Source organism: Notothenia rossii, assembly GCF_949606895.1.
Source record: "Notothenia rossii genome assembly, chromosome: 2".
NCBI lineage: Eukaryota > Metazoa > Chordata > Actinopteri > Perciformes > Nototheniidae > Notothenia > Notothenia rossii.
In genome coordinates this window covers 81,155,836-81,175,920 of record NC_136904.1, presented here as the reverse complement: position 1 = coordinate 81,175,920, position 20,085 = coordinate 81,155,836, and the positions used below count along the sequence as shown (strand labels likewise).

Sequence of the window (20,085 nt, the reverse complement as noted above, 5' to 3'; positions counted from 1 at the left end):
CCACATCCGCCTTCACTTAGACATGTGAATGTTGTGGCTACTTCCTAATAAACCCTCATTAGTACAGAGGTGTTTAATTGAAAACGTTGCCGTGTGCGCCCCCACTAAACCTCTCCCACACTCAGCCTTGAGGAGCCACAGGAGGTCTCTGTTCCCACTTTCTCCTCCATTTGTTTTAATTACCCCGACACTGGCAAACTAAAAATACCAAAGCAATTACTGGCGAGTACAAGGACACAGCGCAACCCACTTGTAGCTTAGTGGAAAGCGCTGATATCTATAACAAGATCCAGCTCTGAGCAATCAGGATGCGCGTCGTCGCAATAGGAATGAACACAATTGGGTTATTAGATGTGTGCACATAAGGGTTGACGGGCGTAAACACTTGCTGCTTGTTCGCAGTAGGTGGTAGCCGTGGAGATGATTGGAAGGACTTGTGCAATAACGGGTAAACTAATCCTACGCTGATTATAAACACTGGGCTGTTTCGGGGAGCCGCTAAGTGTTTATCCCTGAAGATTACGTCGCTTGTTCTGCATTCTGTTTCAGTGCCAACCCTTCATATGGTTCTTATAAAAAATCTCTCCATTAATATCTATTCGTCAAAGGAATTGTTTTTTAAGTGAGCGTGTTCTCTCGATGTAAAACTTGCATTTTGTGTTCCACTAAAACTTTCAGTAAAATGCATTTGGCGCCATTTGTGAGTGCATATGTACTAAAAGAAAGCATGGTGGTAAATGGAGTGTTTGCCTCTGGAGGATAAAAGTAAAAGCCTTGGTATCACACATAGGTGGGCTGACTTTAAGTGCATTCGAGTGGCACACAGTACCTGACTGAACCCGGGAAGCCAATCAGATACACTGCACTGCACAGAGCCAAACACAACACTGCTATCAGTGATGCCACAATGACTGAAGTGGAAAATTATTTGAGCGGTCATGTGACACTGATTCCCAGACGGACTCATCTCACCTGATTGCCTATTTGTCAGTAATTACTTACAGTGGTTGCCATATGTCTTCCTCCACAGCTTCACCAGGCAGAGGCTCCTCCACAGTATTGATTCAACATTAAACACCACTTAAATCGAAACCCGGTTCAATGTGCGGCCGGCCCCAGGCACTCATGCGAGGTTTAAGGGGGGGAAATGATTAAGTTCAAGTAGCAAATTGGGACATGGGAGGGGAGTTGATGGAAAGTCAATGAGTGCTACATTTAACAAGGATGGGATGGGTGTCGAGCATATTGTGCTTTCCTCCCCATGGGTAGGATGTTGGTGCACCACATGCTGCCCTTTTCATCATCTCTGTAAATGAACTCATTGAAATCAATGCCTATACAGTGGTGGTCCATATTACTAATCTCCCCTAACTATGTAGTAAAATGTATTTATGGGCTGTAACCAGAAAGAGGATGCCATATTAAAAAAGTTTATTCTCCATCTTTACTATTTTCCTTGCCATTTCCATCTGTCTTAATCCTGTTTTCTGCTTTCCCTCCTGGGCTGCATCAGCCTCACTGATTGGCTGCATGGACAGACACACACAGGTCAGAGGTCAGTGAGCCCTTGAAGGATATGTGTTGACAGCTGTCATGCTGCTTGACACTTTGGAAAACATCACCAATGATGCCTTGCTTCCACTCAATATTTATGCAACTTGTGAGCCCAAAAGTATTGAGATAATCAAGATGGATCCACTTTTCAGAGGGTGTTCCCGCCTCAGGCTGAGGATAAGCCAAATGATTAGCATGAAATCATGCCGGCACATCTTAAATACTAGATCTGGGCCATGGAAAGGAGTAGTGACCTAAATAAAACATTGTATTCTTTGGTTTATACCATCTGAATTAATTGGAATAGGGAATTGTATAGATCAGAGATTTATCTCTGCCGTGCCCTCTCTATCTCGGGTTATTGTAATACGCAACAGGCCAAGGAAATAAGAAGCCTCACATAAATACTCTTCCTTGTGTTTGTCTGAGACATGAAGATTTGCAGATGTTTTTTATTCCGATGTAGGACTGTATATGCATGGCTGTGCTAAACAAAACTGAAGTCTTGGGAAAATAGTAATAACTGGGTTATAATCAGAGATGGCAAAAGTACACACATCCTTTACTCAAGTAGAAGTACAGATACTCGTGTTTAAAAATATTCTGGTAGAAATACTGACTAAACTTATTTACCCAAGTAAAAGTAAAGAAGTATGGGCTTCGAAATGCACTTAAGTAAAAAGTACCCATAACTAGCAGCTGTTTTAAAGAGTAACTGACCTCCCTTTATATTAATAGAACAATAATGTCATTGTTAGCTAATGAATGTTTTGATGCTGAAAAACGGCAAAATGACAACGTTTTCATTGGTCCCTCTTCTTTAGAGAACACCAGGAAATTATGGATACACGGATCGTGTTAAAATCACGCAATGACTCTAAATAATAATGATCACGACACCAAACAGATTAAAACTAAAGTAACAAGCCTGTTTTGAAAATGTAAGAAGTAGAAAGTGCAGATATTTGTGTTAAAAATGTAACAAGTAAAAGTAAAAAGTCCTCAGAAAAATAAGTAGTGGAGTAAGTACTGATACCAGAAACATTTGCTTGAGTACAGTAACAAAGTATTTGTACTCCACTACTTCCCACCTCTGGTTATATTATTACATGTTACTTGTTAGACTCTTTTATCCAAAGCGACTTACATACTCAATACTGTGGACAATCCCCACAGGAGCAATTTGGGGTGAAATGTCTTGTCTTGGTTATAATAACATGTTTTGTCTTTTTTCTACCTGTATACATTCAGTGTTCACATCATGTTTGGGTTTTTATTGTTTGCTTGATCCTTGTGATCGTTTTTTTTTTTTTTTAAATATATTCTTTAGACTCCGCGGAGAAGCAGTTATTTCACAGGAGAATTTGCATAATTTCTCAACACTTCCTGTACACAACAACAAAGCCCTTACTTCAGATGCTGTTGCTGAATGAACAATGCATGTTTATTCACTCTCCATCTGGAGATCCATTTATTTATTTAGTTTCTTTTTAAGTCTGTAGGAACATTATAAAATACACTTTACAATCCAAAATAACAATTTCAATTCAACACAATTAAAAAGTAACTGAAATCCTTTGAATAAAATAAGGTGCAAGAGGTCATTTGAAGATAAAGGGTTTTTAGTGCTTCAAACCTCTAGTGGTTTGTGCTCCTAATCTGCTGACTCATAGTTTCTGGCTATCTAGACTAATTCCTCAGAAGAGCATGACCAAGCTTAACATATCTGGTTTAGCATAGAAGCCACATAGGACATATAAAACACTGACACCTCCCCCAGCCGGAGAGAGACTGCAGCTATATCTGATTTATTTAAAATAGGGAAGACAAAATCTACCACGATTGAATTATGAGTCATGACAATCGCAGTACAAAAATATGTTTGTGGAATTGATCAAGTCCTATCTCTCTATTGATCAATTCCAGATTTGAAGATGTTTTCACTTGCAGAGATTTGCCTTTGAAATCACTTATCTACTGTACGATGTCTTTAAAGATTGCTCTGGAAACATGTTCCTAAATGGCCTATAAGGACGATATACAATACACCATTTACAGGATTTTGTTTGAAAGTAAGTTTAGTTTTCTGTATGTCTAAAGAAAACCAAAACAGCAGCATCAAAAACAGGATCTTCAGTTTCAAATAACACCAAAAAAAGCATATAGGCTGAATGTAGAGGGTTGTCTAATACAAATAATATTGTTTTGGTTTGTGAAAACTTTATTCAACATTAATAATGCAACATGTATTAGACTTTATGAGCCCATATTCTCATTTTAAATATGTATGATCTTATGGTTATGAATAGTTAATGATAAAAACTTGCTCCAAGTTCTCAGATAAAAGTCCAGATTGATCTTGAGAGTCGATTTGTGTACAGAGGCCGGTCACACTGGAGACTAGAGTTAATTACCAACAAAACCAAAACGCCTCACTGCAAGATTATGCAACTGCACCCCCTACTGACCTAGAAGTTAAATGCTGCGAGTCTGACACAGAGTCTGCAATAGGTCTCCCCCTGGGTCTGATTTGTAGAGAAGATACTGTTTCACTTCTGTGGGAAGCTGAAGGTCGAGAATCCTACCCAGTCTCTGCTTGCCCATAGTGTTCCTGATGTTCTGCCGGCACAGCTGCATGAGAGGAGAGGCTCCTGGGGGGGGGGGGAGGGGGGAGAGGAGCCATGACGGAGAGATGTTTGGATTATTAGCTATGGCTTAGGGCACCAGCCTAATGTAAAGGCCGTGCAAATCGCCACTACTGGTTTAGTTTGGATTGAATACCTCCTGCCTGTCTCAGCAGCTTCTCCACCAGGCTGCTGGGGGGGGCAAGCTCCAGCGGCTGTTTGCCCTCAGAGTTCCGGAGGGATACATCCCCCCCGTGGTCCAGCAGGACAGACACCAGCTCAGGGCTGGAGAGGCGGGCGGCGATGTGCAGCGGAGACTCTCCGGACACGCTGCTGTTCACTCTGGCACCTGAACAAAGCAGAGTGATGAGGTATGATCCTGCCCTCATTACATAACTGGGGGAGAGGGTCTCTGACAGCCCCGTCTCCTACAGCACCATTTATCTAATGTATTGCTCACATGAAATACTTTGTGCCATTTCCTAGCTGGACTGTATTTACTCTCAGGTTATGTATATTCAAATTAGAAAGCCCAAATGAGTGGATGTTTTAGATATGATACAGCAGGCATGTTATAGAATGTGTGGATCAGCCAGCAGTGTAAACATAACGGTGTGTTTACACAAGCACTGCATTTAGGTTTACTGTTAAGTAACACATCAAGGCATTCACATTTAACATACATCTGAAGATACAACACTGCATGTTTAAAGGCAGACCCTCACTAAATATGGTAGAGATATAATCAAGGCTATATGAGGTTTATAACTTAAAAACATAACTCTTTACACTTGCTCAAAACGTTTTAGGACTAGAATTACTTTACTCTAAAATGTCCCTTTAATGTCACTTTATAAAATTAATACAGTACACTTACCTGGCCAGTGTTTTTTTTATTAAAACACACGTAACTTTACAAGAAAGAGTCATCTTTAAAAAAAAAGAATACTACATAAAAAAGGGCCCTTAAGTGTGTGAGAATGATTAGCGTACTTAAAGTATTCCAAGTAAAAGTACTAGTAGACTTGGCTCCTTTGAGTGCAATGATCATTAATTATATTATAAGATTATTATTATTATTACTGGTACTTTAATGTGTAAGTAGCGTTTAAATGTTGTAGTGAATTGATTGAATTGCTCAAATAAACCATTTTATATACAGGTTGGTTCTTTAAACTTTATAACATTGCATCATAATCCTTCCATCCTTCTATCCTTCGTTCCAAACCATTAAAAGTGTTAGTCTAAATAACCTAAATACTAACTAACACGTTCTTTAGAGGTTAAAAGTTGAAGCTGAAGGCATTCTTACCAAGTTGAAGCAGTTTCCTCACATAACTCAGATGCTGATTGGAGCAGGCAACGTGGATAGGGAACCCTGATTGGTCGATAAACTGATCCACATCTGCACCGTGCTGAACAAGAGGCTCGATGCACTCTATGTGACCTAGACAGAGTTACCAGAATCATCACAATGAGAAGTGATGTACAACGAGGGATGTGCTTTGAAATGTGCCTTCGCATGGTATCAAGGGAAGAATATGCTGTTGTTTTACTTTGTAGCCTAAAACAACACGTATTTTCTGTTGTGATGAGTTATACATGTTTTCTGATGTGTTGTCACCCTTTGTGCATTATGTAGTGGCTGATTAAACTGGTTCAGATTATCCGTGCATATGCAGTAGAATTTGACCTCTGACCTTTGGCCGCAGCCCTGTGGATTGGAGAGCTGGTCAGGCTGGTCCCCAGAGGACGGGCTCCGTGCTGAAGGAGCAGGGTTACGCAGGTCACATGACCCCGAGCGCAGGCTTCTGATAGGGGAGTATGTCCATCCACTGTTGAACCATTAACCTGATAGGGGGAGGATAGTTTTGAGACGATTTACCAGAAATTCAAGACCAAAAAGTTGTTTAGCAAGTGTAAAGATTTACGTTTTTAAGTTATAAACCTCATATAGCCTTGATTATATGTCTACCATATTCAGTGAGGGTCTTCCTTTAAACATACAGTGTTGTATCCTCAGATTTATGTTAAACGTGCATTCCTTAATGTGTCTGGATGCTTTGTCTCTGTTTGGTTAATCTCTTACTAAATGCACCAAAACAAAGTTAAACCCAGTAATAATTGATGGGCTGCTTCCTTACTAGACTAGGGGAGGATTCTGGTAAATAAGGACACAAAACATATTGTCTTCCTTTGAGATCATCTTAAATGTATTTATAAAAGAAAAGACATATCCAGACAATGGAGTCTTACTGACATTTGCCCCATTTTCCATCAAAAGCTTGGCGCACGCTGTGTGGCCTTGCAAACATGCTCCATGGAGGGGGGAGACCTGGTCCAGAGTGTTCAGATTCACACACATACCCTGTGAACACACATAGAAAATGTAACATTCTAGATGCATATTAGTATGTTTAGTGTTACTACAAGATCTCAGTATAAGCAATGTGATGAGTTTCAGATTTGTTCTCAATAAATACATAGATACATTTCATTTTATAATGCAGTTTAATGTAACATGCAAAGTCCAGTTGAACTTGACCTGTGCAATGAGTCTCTGCAGAGCGAGGACACGTCCATTAAAGGCAGCATCGTGAATCGGAGACCAATCTGATTCAGTATCTAGGTATAGAAACAGTGGCCACCAACAACCTTTAAGTAACATACATGGGCATTAAAATGAAAAGATGAAACATTCTGTACAGAGCAGTAAACAAACTGCAGTGTCAGCATGCTGCCCACAGATACTCACCACTCATCAAAGGGTTGGAGAACAAAACAGGAGTTCTGCTTTGACATGCAGTGTCTGGCGGAGTCTCTCTGTGTCCAGCAGACATACTTCTCACTGCCGTTCTAAAAGCTGTTTTTACAACAGAGGCTGAACTGTGTGCTGCTCGAAGTCAAAATACATCTGAGAGGCGTTTGCTGCTCATCTGTTTTCACTGTTTTGGTGGCAGGTCTGGTTGCTGTGATGTCATTTCCTCTTTGACAAAGTATTTGCCTGCAGGATACAGGCTGGTACAATGAAGCTACTGGTTCTCAACCAATGAAGGTGCAGAGGGAGTGGGAGAGGGGCCTGTTGAGCAGGTCTGTGATTTCAGTGTAATTTGACACTGGACAGCCACACCCATCCTCTCCAGCAGGAGATGGGCGGCTTTCAGTTGTTTGAGTAAAACTAAGGATAAACTGGACGGAAGTGAATCAATTTATATACATAATGATCTGTGGGCATTATGTATTGTTGGTAGTCACCATGTAGCAAGCTGTAATGTGATTTTACTTTGAAAGATGTACCATATGCCTATATTTCTTCATATTGTGCCTTTTTAGAATAACACAGTACCTGTTGCACTGATAGAAATACTTTAATCCGTTGCTTTAGTTTAAATTGTTGGATAAAAGCATTACTAAACTACCTAAAGTGCCTCAGGAACTATTGTGATACCATTGCAGAGGTGCACATCTTTCAACATGTTTTAAGATGTGTCACTGTGAATGATGTTTGTGCAGAGTTTGATTCCAGACGGCCGTGTATTTTGACTCTGAATTGATTTTGATGATTTTTTTGTATTCAGTACTAATACTTTTAAAATTCTTCTTCGCTTCTTTTCTTCTCTTTCATTTAATTCTAAATCAAAATAGCTGTTCAATTTTTTTTTTCATTTTTGTAATGGTAATGACATTTTGCGGAGATAACAGCAGAATTGTCTTTTTAAATATTCCAAAAACCCCATTTTGCCTAATTACTTTTGGTCACAAGTGATCTTAAAAAAGATAATCTCATGGCTTGCTTTGTAGAAACCAGGAAATCCACTTCAGACTTAACAGACTGCGGATGGGTGGCATGATAATTAGACAGACTCTCTTTAAAGTAAAGGCAGGGATCAGTACCACCGGCAATAAACTTACACAACCTCTGACTTCCCTAAAAAAGCTCAATCCCACACAAAGTCTGTATCTTGAAAATAAAATAAATGTGCTTCTAACAGCTGTGTTATGGCGTAGTATACACCAGATGTATACACCGTTATAAGTATTGATTTAGGCTGCTTCTAGTGCTTCATGTAGGCTATAAATATAGTACAATAATGTGTAATAGCTATATCTTTCCACAAACAGATATTCCCAAAAGCAGCAATATCTGTTGTTTCTTGAGCTCCATCAGTGTTTGCAAACCAGCAGAGGGCAGCAACAGATATTTAAACAGCAAATCGATGCTAACCATATTCTTCAGGGAGTTGTTAATCCCTGGCAGCAGGCTGCAAGTTTGCCATACAATTGAATTTGTGCCTGGTCGGAGAAGGTGCATATAGATTAGAAAACCATTTGACAAACTCAATGAATGCCCTCTCTGTAGTACTGAATAATGGACGCCCTTGATGCTTTGTTTCCCAAATAAATCTGCTTGAAATGTCCACCCGTTTCCTCAGATCTCTGTCCAAGCAGGCAGATCCAGCCGCTGCCATGACCTCTCCAGTATTTGGACGTGGTCAATGTCTAATGCATACATAGGCTACTGGGAGGGAAATAATATCAAGGCAAGGTCTTGGTGCAAGTGTCAGCTCACATAAGCACCAAATGTCATCCTTGTTATGAGACTGAGGACAGGAGAGGTTTTTTTTCTTAGGCTGACCATTTCTGTTTATGCCAAAACAAATTTGCTTTTAACTCTTTGTTCCTGAGCTCTGACCTTTCCACTACAGCCACAAGAAAGAGAAAAGAGGACATTGTACTCTACTATACGGACAGCCATTTTTTTTTCTTTATCAAAATCAGATTTTGTGTTCATGTTCAAACCTTTATATATATACAGTCTATGGTTCAAACCAATATTTGTATTAGGCTAGAGCCAGTGGTTCCCAAATTGGGGGGCGCGCCCCCCCTGGGGGGCGCAGAGGCATGACAGAGGCATGACAGAGGCCTGACAGGGTGGAAATGGTTACAAAAAAAAAAAATAATATTTTTGATTCGAAAATAATATGATACAGTACTATTACGTCTGGGTCTCGGTGTTTCATTAAAGCTCGGCTTTGTGTGTGTGTGAAACGAGCCATTTTGTGTGTGTGTGCGCGAGAGAGAGCGCACCAGTACCGGAGATCGTTGTTGTTAGCTTCTGGTGCTAGCGAGCTACGCTTACGGATATAAGGAGTTTTTTCAACAATCAGGTGGAGGAGAGTCCTCTCCTGTCAGAATGAGAGACTCAGTGAGCTAAAGGATTATCTCAGTGTTATCTCAGTGGGTCTCAAACGTTTTGGTCACCATTAATATACAATTATTTCCGAGGCACACGTTTATATGATCATTATAGTTATAAAAAAATAAGAGAATAAATGAAAAACAGGTATGAAATACTATATGACAGTAAAAAAAGAATAAAGTTTAAAAGAAAATATCCATAAAGAAAAAGGAAATCTGCTTACAGTTCTGTTTCATATGGGTGTTGAGAGAGGTAGGCTATACCTCTTCATGTTGCTCTCAAAGTGCACCAGATTGATGCTTTTAACTTCAATATTTAAAAATAAATCTTCCCGGGGGAGCTTGCCCCCGGACCCCCCTATGTAAGGTCCACACATCACCTATAAAAATAGCACTTTACCCCTGCTTACACCGATATGCCGTGAGCTGATTATCGAGCCTTCATTGTAACAGTCGCTGGTACGTTGTGTATGCGTGGGGATTGTTGCAGTAGAAAATTCCACTGTAGCGACCGGTACATTAATGTGAAACCCTAAATGTTTGAGAACCCTCTATGAAACGTCAAGCTACCCCAGAGCACCCCCAAAAGAAATCTCTGGCGCCGCCACTGAGCCTGACTATTTGAGTTGGGGGGGCCCGACTTTTTTTTTTCTCCAAAGGGGGGCCCTGACAGAAAATGTTTGAGAACCACTGGGCTAGAACAACAGAAATGTAATTCCTTTCGGATTAAAACTCAAATTCAGTCTGGCTATGCGAGACCAGTCCTAAAGTCGCTCTGACATTCAGGAAAATGCCTGTTATCACACAAGTGTGCCCCATAAATGGCAGGTTGGTAAAGTGATTGTTCCAAAGGGCATCAAGCAACATTCACTCACCAATTTCACAAATGTAACATGGTTCGGTCTGTTATATATCAGTACGCCACAAGGGTTATCAGTGGACTGTTGATGAGTTACAGAGTTTGGCTAACATCACCTCCAGCAGGCTCCACATACATCCCTGCATCCCAGAATATACCACACACAGTGAGGCTAATGGGATGGATGGACCGCCTTAAACTAGCCGTATATCTATTCAAAATCTAAATTCTAAATATTGTATGCTTTTTATTGATAACTTTACCTAATTGTTCATTGTTAAACATGATTTGTTGTACATCTGGTGTTAATAGGCGTTAGCTCAACAATTACGTTTTTGATTATGAAGCCTAAATGTAGTAATTGGTGGTGTTGTTATAATTTAAAAGTACACAATCTATGTTTACAGTAGATAATGAATAAAGTCGTTGCATTCACTTTATGCATTGTACTTTCTTTGTAATAAATCAGCAGTGTTTTATGAGCCTATTTAGCCTCAGTGTTGCAATAAAGTATATGAAATCAAAAATGTCGTCATATATTTTTATGTTGCTGTATTTTCTTCAGGGATACAGCAGCAAAATACTGTTCATGATTTCACTAAAATATTAGATATTCAGTAGCTTTCTGAAATCACCTAATTTGAGACCTAAATCACACACAGGCCTTTGTCGGTTTCTTGCCTTGTGGCACAGTTAAGCTACAACTGCAGGGATTAAATAGAAGCACATGATGATTCAACCCCGTGATTTCTCACTGAGTCGGCTGATGCACCCAATCATTTCCTCTACCTTCCTTGTCTTTTCTGCTTTCTCCTGACAGCGGGGCCCACTTCTCTGTTTCTCTCTCCCCGGAGCGCCATGGCCTCCCCTCGGCTGGAGACCTTCTGCTGTCCGAACCGGGACGCGGCCACAGACTTCGTGGTCTCCTTCCAGCCCGATTTGTTCGCTGCTCTGGGTCTGGCCAGCGCGACCCTCAGTCTCTTGTTTGCCGTTTTACAAATTCTGCCCAAACGCAAAGGATACAGAAGACTCGGGCAGTATCCGCTGCCGAGACCCGCATCCTCCTCCCGGATAGTGTTCATCATCAGTATATGTGACATACTGGGATGCATAGGTAAAGAACAGTCCTGCTTTCACTCCGAAAACTTTTTCACAACGTGGGTTTCTGGATTTAATTACACTCGCAAATATGTTGTTTTTAACCCTTTTGTTGCACTGCATCAGTTTATCTGACATGTGAAACAGAGAATAACATAAAACATAACTTTTAAAAATTGCCCCTTCTTGGTCAACTTAAAACTTGATAACAAACTTTGAATACGCAAATCTAAACTCAAAGTGTGTACGTGTGGTTTATTTGAGATGTTTGGTTCCAAGGCAACTTATTACGAAACAAAAGAATGAATCATTATCCTCTCATGTGAGTCATGATTCATGAATGATTCCTAACCACTGCAATCCATTTTTTCCTGTTGATCTGAATGCAGCATTGTTCTTGTAGCAACCAATATCTACATGTTATTAACACTGGAAAACAGTGGTGTAAAGTAGATTTATTCAATTACAGTACTTTTTGATATACTTTACTTGAGTATTTCATTTTTTTGCTACTTTGTACTTCAACTCCAGTACAATTCAGAGGTAAATAATGTACTTCTACTCTACATTTATTATACCTTTAGTTACTCTGCAGATATGGATTAATGATGTGAATCAACACTTGCTGCAGCTTTACCTGCTTTGATAACACATTAATGCATCAATCATTTATAATAAAAACATATAATATACATCATTCTAAAATAGGCCAATCTGCATAATGAGTATACTTTTACTTTTGGTACTTGTTCACTTTTACTTGAGTAACATTTTAATTGCAGGACTTTTACTTGTAACAGAGTATTCCTACACTCTGGTACTTCTTATTTCACTTAAGTACACGATCTGAGTACTTCTCCCACCTCTGCTATTTTCAGCCCCACCAGAACCAATGTGACACTCGAGCTGTTCATTCACCACCCTGCCTGTGCTCCTGGTGAGAGAGGAGGCAGATTAAGTCATGTATTACTGTGTGCTTAGTGCCCGGCGAGATCCATCCACAACTGCGGAATAACAGCTTGAAGCACACCCATGACACAGTTTAAAGAGAAATATACAACAGCATGTAGTCTGCATCACATTAACATTCTGGGAGAGCTCCCTGTTTTTCCATCCACAGTGAAGAGTCCTGTGTAGGAAATGGAAACACCCTTATAAAACACACCTGGAGGTAGTTCATATTTCCATGACATAAATCTGCAATTAAAAGGACTCCCATGACTGAATGTACTTAATTAACACACTTAATAATACAGAATGAAATGATGCTTTAAATGTTAATCAAATCCAGATCCCTGTTTTGTTTTGTATTATTTCCTCTTCCAGCAGGCTTGTCTGATTCTCTCAACAGGTTACAAACATGAGATCATGTGTTGTTTTCCTCCTCCAGGTATCATTGTGCGGTCATCTGTCTGGCTGGGCCTGCCGAACGTCATTGAGCGTATCTCAGTGGCCAACAGCACCGAGGTCTGGCCAGAGGTCTTCTGTGTCGGCAGCGCAGTATGTATGATGCATTTTGACAAATCTTCCCCTTTTTTAACAGTCAAACAGTACAGTTAAGTTAAGTACATTTACCATACAGGTTGTTTAAGTTCAGACTTCAGTTTTGACAGATTACAGAACAAGGCGCTATAACGGACACAGACTCATAATTCTGTTTATTCTAAATCATGCGTGATCCTGGGAAATCCGGATTTCACTCATGCTCAGCGAGCATGCGCACGGCTGACTGTAAAATATCAGTTAGCCCACGGCTTTTCAACTGTAAAGTCACATATTTACCTCAGTTACTCATGCTTCTTATTATGACGAATGATCAACATTATGACCTGTATGGTAAGGGTCTTCTGTCTCATTTATGCGTTACAGATGTGGATCCAGTTGTTTTTTAGCGCTTCTTTCTGGTGGACCTTTTGTTATGCTGTCGATGTCTTCCTGGTGGTGAAAACGTCTGCAGGAATCAGGTATCTGAGCATCACCTTCCATATTTCATTATCACCTTAAAATCTTCTCCATTAATCACAAGATGAAGCACAAAGCCTTAAACTGAGCTGAGAATGTGTGAAACATCCTTCTCTCACTTATTCCTCCTTTCTTCTATTCATGTGTTGCTTCTTCTCGCATGACTTACCCTAAAACTAGTTTGCAATTTGTTGTAGAGAGAGCATTTCCTAAAGGTGTGCAGATGGATCAGTCATACTGTTTTCAGATTCTTCCTGTGTTTCAATGGGCTAACAACAGAGTTGGGTGTAACAATATTACTTTTGTCGGTAACGGAGTAGTGTAACGCGTTACTTTTATAATTCAGTAATCACACTACAGTTACTAACATTGCCCCGACACGCGTTACTTCGTTACTTTTATAAAATAATCACACTCACTGACAGCAAGGCCGGATCAGTACCTCCAGGGGCCCCTGGGCACTGAGCACTCATGCCCCCCCCCCCCCCCCCCCCAACCCACGTACCAACAAGTAGCACCATGCCTACCCAATCCTACCAACATGACCAATATTTAGAATTTCCAGTCAATTTGGCATGTCAAATCGCACACCTATTTGTCAAAAGCAGGGACGGAGCCACATAGTTCAACCAAAGTAGGTCTAGCCTTTTGCCCTTTCAGTCAAAAATCACAAGACAAAGATACAATGGATAAGATCTCAATACAGTGTATGGCTCAAGAACAGGGGCGGACTGGCCATCTGTAGAATCTGTAGAACCACAGAACGGCCGGTCGTCAAGGGCCATTGACGGCCGGCCGGCCGGCCCTTTAAACATTTTTTGTTTAACGTCATCATTTAAGTTGCGCTGACGGCCGACAGAGGGCGACAGCGGACGCTAATGCAGTTGTGTGGTTCTTATCTGTCAAATAATCACACACGAAGAAGAAAAAAGACCGGCCACACAAAGAGAAGGGATTAGACGCCGCGGCAGACAGGGAGAATGAAAAAACATGGAATAAAATCAAAGAAAACGAAAAGAAAAAGGTGGGGCCGAGAAGGCAAGAGAAAAAAAGGTGAAGTCACTCGCAGGTGAAGCATATAAATGTCGCAAATTGACAAACCTTTTTGGCAGCAGCGCTGCTACAAGCACTATCAGCAGCAGCTTAGAACAAGTGCAAGATGATGAAGAGAATGATGAGGGCGCGAGTTCAGATATACAGCCAGCCTCCTGCGTTCATGATGAGGGACAGAGTTGAGTTGGTGAAAGAACCATCTCAACTGACACATACAAGTGCAGGGCAAGAGCAAGAGGTGGGTGAGAATTATGCCTTGAACTCAGTGGCGTTTTCTCCTGGAGGCCAAGGGAAGCTAGGCTTCCCCTGTTTTTTTGGATTGCAGTTATAATTTTAATAAATCAATAAAAACACTTAGTTTAGTTTCGGTAATTATTCTGCCGGCCCATCTCTCCCCCATTCTCATTGAGTATTTTACAAAGAGTGAAACAGCGCCCCTCTAGATGTTATGATGAAACAGTAGATTGCACTCTCTGTTGCGAGAGGAGGTTAGCCGAAATTGGCTTCCCTTGTTGAAAAAATCGAGGGATTGACCAATCAGATGAGGCTCACGTCATGCCTCACAATCCAATCAAATCGCATCAACTTCAGTTCGTATTGTAACCGTCATCACCGCCCTTAAAAAGTAGCAAGCAACTGAAGCAAGTGCAATTATGGAGGGTGGAGATTTGGAGTATTTCATCAAAAATAATTTTACTAAACTTCTGCTACAGCAGCAACTAAAAATGAAATCTGATGACAGGCCAATGCCCAAACTGGAGCTGTGTACAGAGAGGAAAAAAGGAGCGAATCGGACGTAAAACTTTAAATAATAAACAACGGATTTCTAACATTTGACATTTCATGTGGCCCTTGCTCAAGACCTAGGTAATATCAATCAAAACCTCAGAACAGCACCCAACTTAATGCCAAAATATGACTGGCTGGCTGTACAAGTACACAAGGAGTTCTATTAGTCACAAACATTGAGAGTTACAAATGTACAATATGTAGTGAAATTGTGTGGTTGCTCAAGGGTGGGGCTGTGATTCGCCTATACACCTCCGCCGCGTAGTAAGAAAGTTGAGCGCATACATAGTGAGACCTACAGTACAGTGGCCTACAGTCATTTCACCCTATGGAAAAGCTGTGTTATTTATGGCGAAGAGTGAGTGTCATTTAAAACAATGTATGATGAGTGAGGTTGTGCCCGGGAAAAAAAAATGTCACTGAGGGCCCTCTTTGCTCAAGGGCCCCTGGGCACTTGCCCAGGTTGCCCATATGGTTAATCCGGCCTTGACTGACAGACAAGAGGGGTTTCCGCCGCAGGTTTGTATACATGTAGGCCTACGTAATCTGCCGATTTGCGCGTCCACATCTCCACGTGCAGTGCTGCATAAACATGGCTACTGTAGGTGCGCCGCAGTCTGCGTGATCTGCCTGTAGGAAGGGCGGGCCGGCCCTGCGAGTAAAGTAACGAGTAAAGTAACGAGTTAATTTATGTAGACAGTAACGAAGTAGTGTAATATATTACTTTTTTTTTAAAGTAATATGTAATATATTGCTTTGTTTTAGTAACGACCCCATCTCTGGCTAACAATACATTTCAAACCTCAGTCCGTGTTGTACATTTGTTTTCTCCATTGAAAAGAAAATGTATCCTCAAGATAAAAGAGCAGCATGTGCTGGGAGCACAGTCTCATGACTTGTTTCTCTTCCCATCAGCACCATTATCCTCTACCACATGATTACATGGGGTCTGGCCGTGCTGCTGTGTGTGGAAGGAGTGGCCATGCTCTACTATCCATCCATCTCTGAGTAAGTCCCTTTGTTGTTCCTTAGATGCACGGCCTAGCACCTTCCAGCATTTTGTCACTGTAGTTTGTCTTTCAAGAGCCTGAGGCTATCAGTAAAACTGTGGATGAATAAGTCAGTGTGTATGCCCATAGAAAAAAGATATTGAAACTGGGTTAAGAACTTATCTCCCAGTGATGTAGTTGTGATTACCAATGCTAACTTTAATGTTCTCTTGCATTGTGTGCAGTTGTGAGCAAGGCCTCCAGCATGCTATCCCTCACTATGTCACCACATACGCACCAATGCTGCTGGTCCTCGTGGCCAATCCTATTTTCTTTAATCTGACCATATCTGCAGGTAATTCCTATACTTTTATGTTATATACTTTCTTACACATGTACATGGGTTTTCAATATCTACTTATTTTTGTTCTTCCAATCTAGTGACATCTTTGCTAAAAGGACGACAAGGAATCTACACAGAAAATGAGAGACGGCTGGCCAATGAGATAAAGATACGCTTCTTTAAAATTATGCTGGTGTTCTTCATCTGGTATGTTAACATTGTTTATCAAAGGGATACACTCAAAGAAGTAGTCTGACATTTTCAGCAGCACGTTTCTTGCTGAGGTTTAAGGGAGAAGATTGTAACTTATATATTTAATATACAGACAGGAGAGTGGTATTAGGCAGCAGCCAGTTAGCTTAGCACAACGAGCTAGCCTGGCACTCCAAAGCAATACAATCTGCCACACAGCACCTCTAAAGCTAACTAAATACCATGGTATACCTTGTTTAATTTGACAATGTGTAAAAACAATGTGATCTTAGTTTGCTGGTTTCCTGGCAACCTTATAATGACAACATGACTCAAGGAAGTCATTTTGTTTTTACACTTTTTTTCTTATAAGAATATTTTATTATGTTTATTCAAAGGACCATATCATTATGTTTTATATTCTCAACTCTAAACCATGCATTTCTTTTATTGCATATCATGAATGTATGACGTAACAGTGAATAAATATTCCTTATACAATCACAATTCACAACACATCTCTGATGCACCCTGCATTACCTCACCATGAGTCATGCATTAGTCAAGCATTACTTAGGTTATACATTTTATAACAGATAATTTATAATTGAGCCATCTTGCTGTAGTGTAACACTTGCAATAATGTGACCAATTCATGCAAATCCATGCATGATTGTCGTTATAGGAGGTCATGATAACCATGGTCCACAGCAAAATAAGAGCTGGATATCAGCTGTATATTTACTTAATGAAAATAATAAAGTCATTTAAAGCTGTTGGTTTTAAGAGGGGTTCATTGACAGATTTGTTAAATGCTAATGAGACATATGGATGTTTCAGCTGGGTTCCCAACATCATCAACGAGAGCCTCCTCTTCTACCTGGAGATGCAGACAGACATCGAGGACAACGGCTTCAGGAACATCCGAAACGCAGCCCTCATCACATGGTTTATAATGGTAGGTCAGAAAACATGAACACAAAGAATGGAGCATACTAGTTTTATCAATATCTAAAACCAGGGGTGTGAGCTAGTTGAGTACACATACTTCGTTACTGTACTTAAGTACATTTTTCTGGTATCAGTACTTTACTCCACGACTTTTTACTTTTGCTTCTTACATTTTTAACACAAATACCTGTACTTTGTACTTCTTACATTTTCAAAACAGGCTAGTTACTTTAGTTTTAATCTGTTTGGTGTTGTGATCATTATTATTTAGAGTCATTGAGTGCCTATTGATTTTTTACACGATCTGTGTATTCATCATTTCCTGGTCTTCTCTAAAGAAGAGGGACCAATGAAAACGTTGTCATGTTGCCGTTGTTCAGCATCAAAACATTAATTAGCTAACAATGACCTTATTGTTCTATTAATATAAAGGGAGGTCAGGTACTCTTTAAAACAGCTGGTAGTTACTTTTTACTCAAGTGCATTTCGAAGCCCATACTTCTTTACTTTTACTTGAGTAAAGAAGTTTAGTCAGTACTTCTACTTTTACCAGAATATTTTTAAATACGGGTATCTGTACTTCTACTTGAGTAAAGGATGTGTGTACTTTTGTCATCTCTGTCTAAAACCTTCAACTTTTTGCCTTTGACCTTTTCAGGGTATCCTAAACCCTATGCAAGCGTTCCTCAACACCCTGGCCTTTCACGGCTGGACGGGCTTCGATGTTGACTTCAGACTGCAGCAGAGGAGGAAGCTGGCCTGGGACTCCGCTTCTACTTCAGTGCCGAACACAGCGGCGCTCAATCCCACGGTGGGCACCACTCTGCTCTACCAGAGCCATGTCCAGGAAGCAAAGAAGAACATGATGAGCAACGGACAGCACTCTGACGCCATCAGCGTGCTCTCAGAAGGTAATTGGGCTAGTGCCAGTAACAGCTCACCTGTGTATCAGGGCTGGTGACGCTCTAAAGCTTCCTGACGGCTGCATGCAGAGATGGCAACAGTACACACATCCTTTACTCAAGTACAAGTACAGATACTCGTGTTTAAAAATACTCTGGTAAAAGGGAAGTACTGATATGAACTTCTTTTCTCAAGTAAAAGTAAAGAAATATGGGCTTCGAAATGTAAAAAGTAGCCATAACTACTAGCTGTTTGATAGAGTAACTGACCTCACTTTATATTAATAGAACAATAATGTCATTGTTAGCTAATGATTTGTTTCCATGCTGAACAACGGCAAAATTACCAAGTTCTCATTGGTCCCTCTTCTTTAGAGAAGACCAGGAAATGATGGATACACGGATCGTGTTAAAATCAACAGGCACGCACAAAACCAAACACATATTAAAACTAAAGTAACGAGCCTGTTTGGAAAATGTAAGAAGTAGAAAATACAGGTATTTGTGTTAAAAATGTAAGAAGAAAAATAACACTACTTCCCACCTCTGGCTGCTGAACTGGTTTCTTATATGAAGCGTGTGATTTATTTTAGGGAATCATTATACTGTGATATTATCTACTGAGAGATGTGTTTCTAATGAAGAAAGCTTTTGAATTTGTTTATAATGGTGATTGGTGACATGGTGACATTGACCAGCTTGAACTTGAAGCTCTCTGTGATTAGTTTTTAATAGTCAAGAAAACTCCTTCTGGATGCAGTAATGAGGCATTCAGGGTCATGAACCCCCTGCAGGATTTTCTGTTCTATCCACGCCGACTGAGTAGCATACAATTGTTACGGATTTTTTGTTCATAATGATCAGGTATTTTCATAATTCAGCATGTGTTTCACCGTGTCAGGGCCTACTTTTTCACATCATGTGTGCAAATCCTGACCTTCTGTTAAGGGTGCTGCAAACTGTGGCTCCTTCACATAGAGCTGTATGTGTCATTATTGAAATGCATCTAAGGACATGCAGAGAACAATGGCACAGCTGTAGATTATTAGGATAAACATGTGAAATACACTCAGTTGCATGTTTACATGGTAGCCATAACTAGAACTAGTCCAGTTTAATACAACAGTCTTATAATTAATCTTTAGGAATGGGAAAAAAATGTCTGTTAAGTGAAACTATGTAAAACTTGATAGTGTAGTTTTTTTGTACTGTTCAATTATATTTGTATTGTACTAAGACATGTTTACCCTCATTAATATGTATGAAGGGAGCCGCTAATAGTATAAACTTGCAACTAAGATTAAAAGCAAGGCAGTTGTATGAAATCACTTTAGTTTTAGCTAGGTTTACCAAATAATTGTGCTACTGAGTGTATATTGAACATCGATTTGGTGTTTTTTTTACTGGGACACATTTACTTTTGTTACTTTGAAATGTCTTCTGTGCTGTTTCTATATTACTAAATGTATTTTGGGATGATTTGGTAAAGCATAATTTTATACAGTATTGTTTGTGCACAATGTAGTACATGTACAAAGTCTATTCAATGTTTTGTGTCAACATTCAGTGT

General features: G+C 40.1%; 2 protein-coding genes across 2 annotated transcripts in view; one reads left to right on the top strand and one right to left on the bottom strand.

Moving 5' to 3' along the window:
• Window positions 1-121: 121 nt before the first annotated feature.
• The window catches only part of gpr143 (G protein-coupled receptor 143), a 20,986-nt gene continuing 1,022 nt past the window's right edge, over window positions 122-20,085 (top strand). Inside the window, exons 1-10 of the mRNA XM_079663058.1 lie at window positions 122-1,555; window positions 4,355-4,549; window positions 11,057-11,350; window positions 12,725-12,834; window positions 13,204-13,298; window positions 16,054-16,146; window positions 16,373-16,482; window positions 16,569-16,677; window positions 17,503-17,620; window positions 18,272-18,524. Of these exons, the coding sequence (XP_079519184.1) occupies window positions 11,095-11,350; window positions 12,725-12,834; window positions 13,204-13,298; window positions 16,054-16,146; window positions 16,373-16,482; window positions 16,569-16,677; window positions 17,503-17,620; window positions 18,272-18,524 (1,144 nt within the window). The 5' untranslated portion in view covers window positions 122-1,555; window positions 4,355-4,549; window positions 11,057-11,094. The remainder of the gene's footprint in view (window positions 1,556-4,354; window positions 4,550-11,056; window positions 11,351-12,724; window positions 12,835-13,203; window positions 13,299-16,053; window positions 16,147-16,372; window positions 16,483-16,568; window positions 16,678-17,502; window positions 17,621-18,271; window positions 18,525-20,085) is intronic.
• LOC307028223 (ankyrin repeat and SOCS box protein 9-like) lies at window positions 2,998-10,402 on the bottom strand. Its single transcript, XM_079663059.1, has 7 exons — window positions 6,934-10,402; window positions 6,724-6,803; window positions 6,439-6,546; window positions 5,879-6,029; window positions 5,491-5,625; window positions 4,336-4,527; window positions 2,998-4,205 (listed from the first exon to the last, which is right to left on the bottom strand). Exons 1-7 carry the CDS (start codon window positions 7,016-7,018, stop codon window positions 4,030-4,032), a joined length of 927 nt encoding a protein of 308 aa, XP_079519185.1. The 5' UTR covers window positions 7,019-10,402; the 3' UTR covers window positions 2,998-4,029.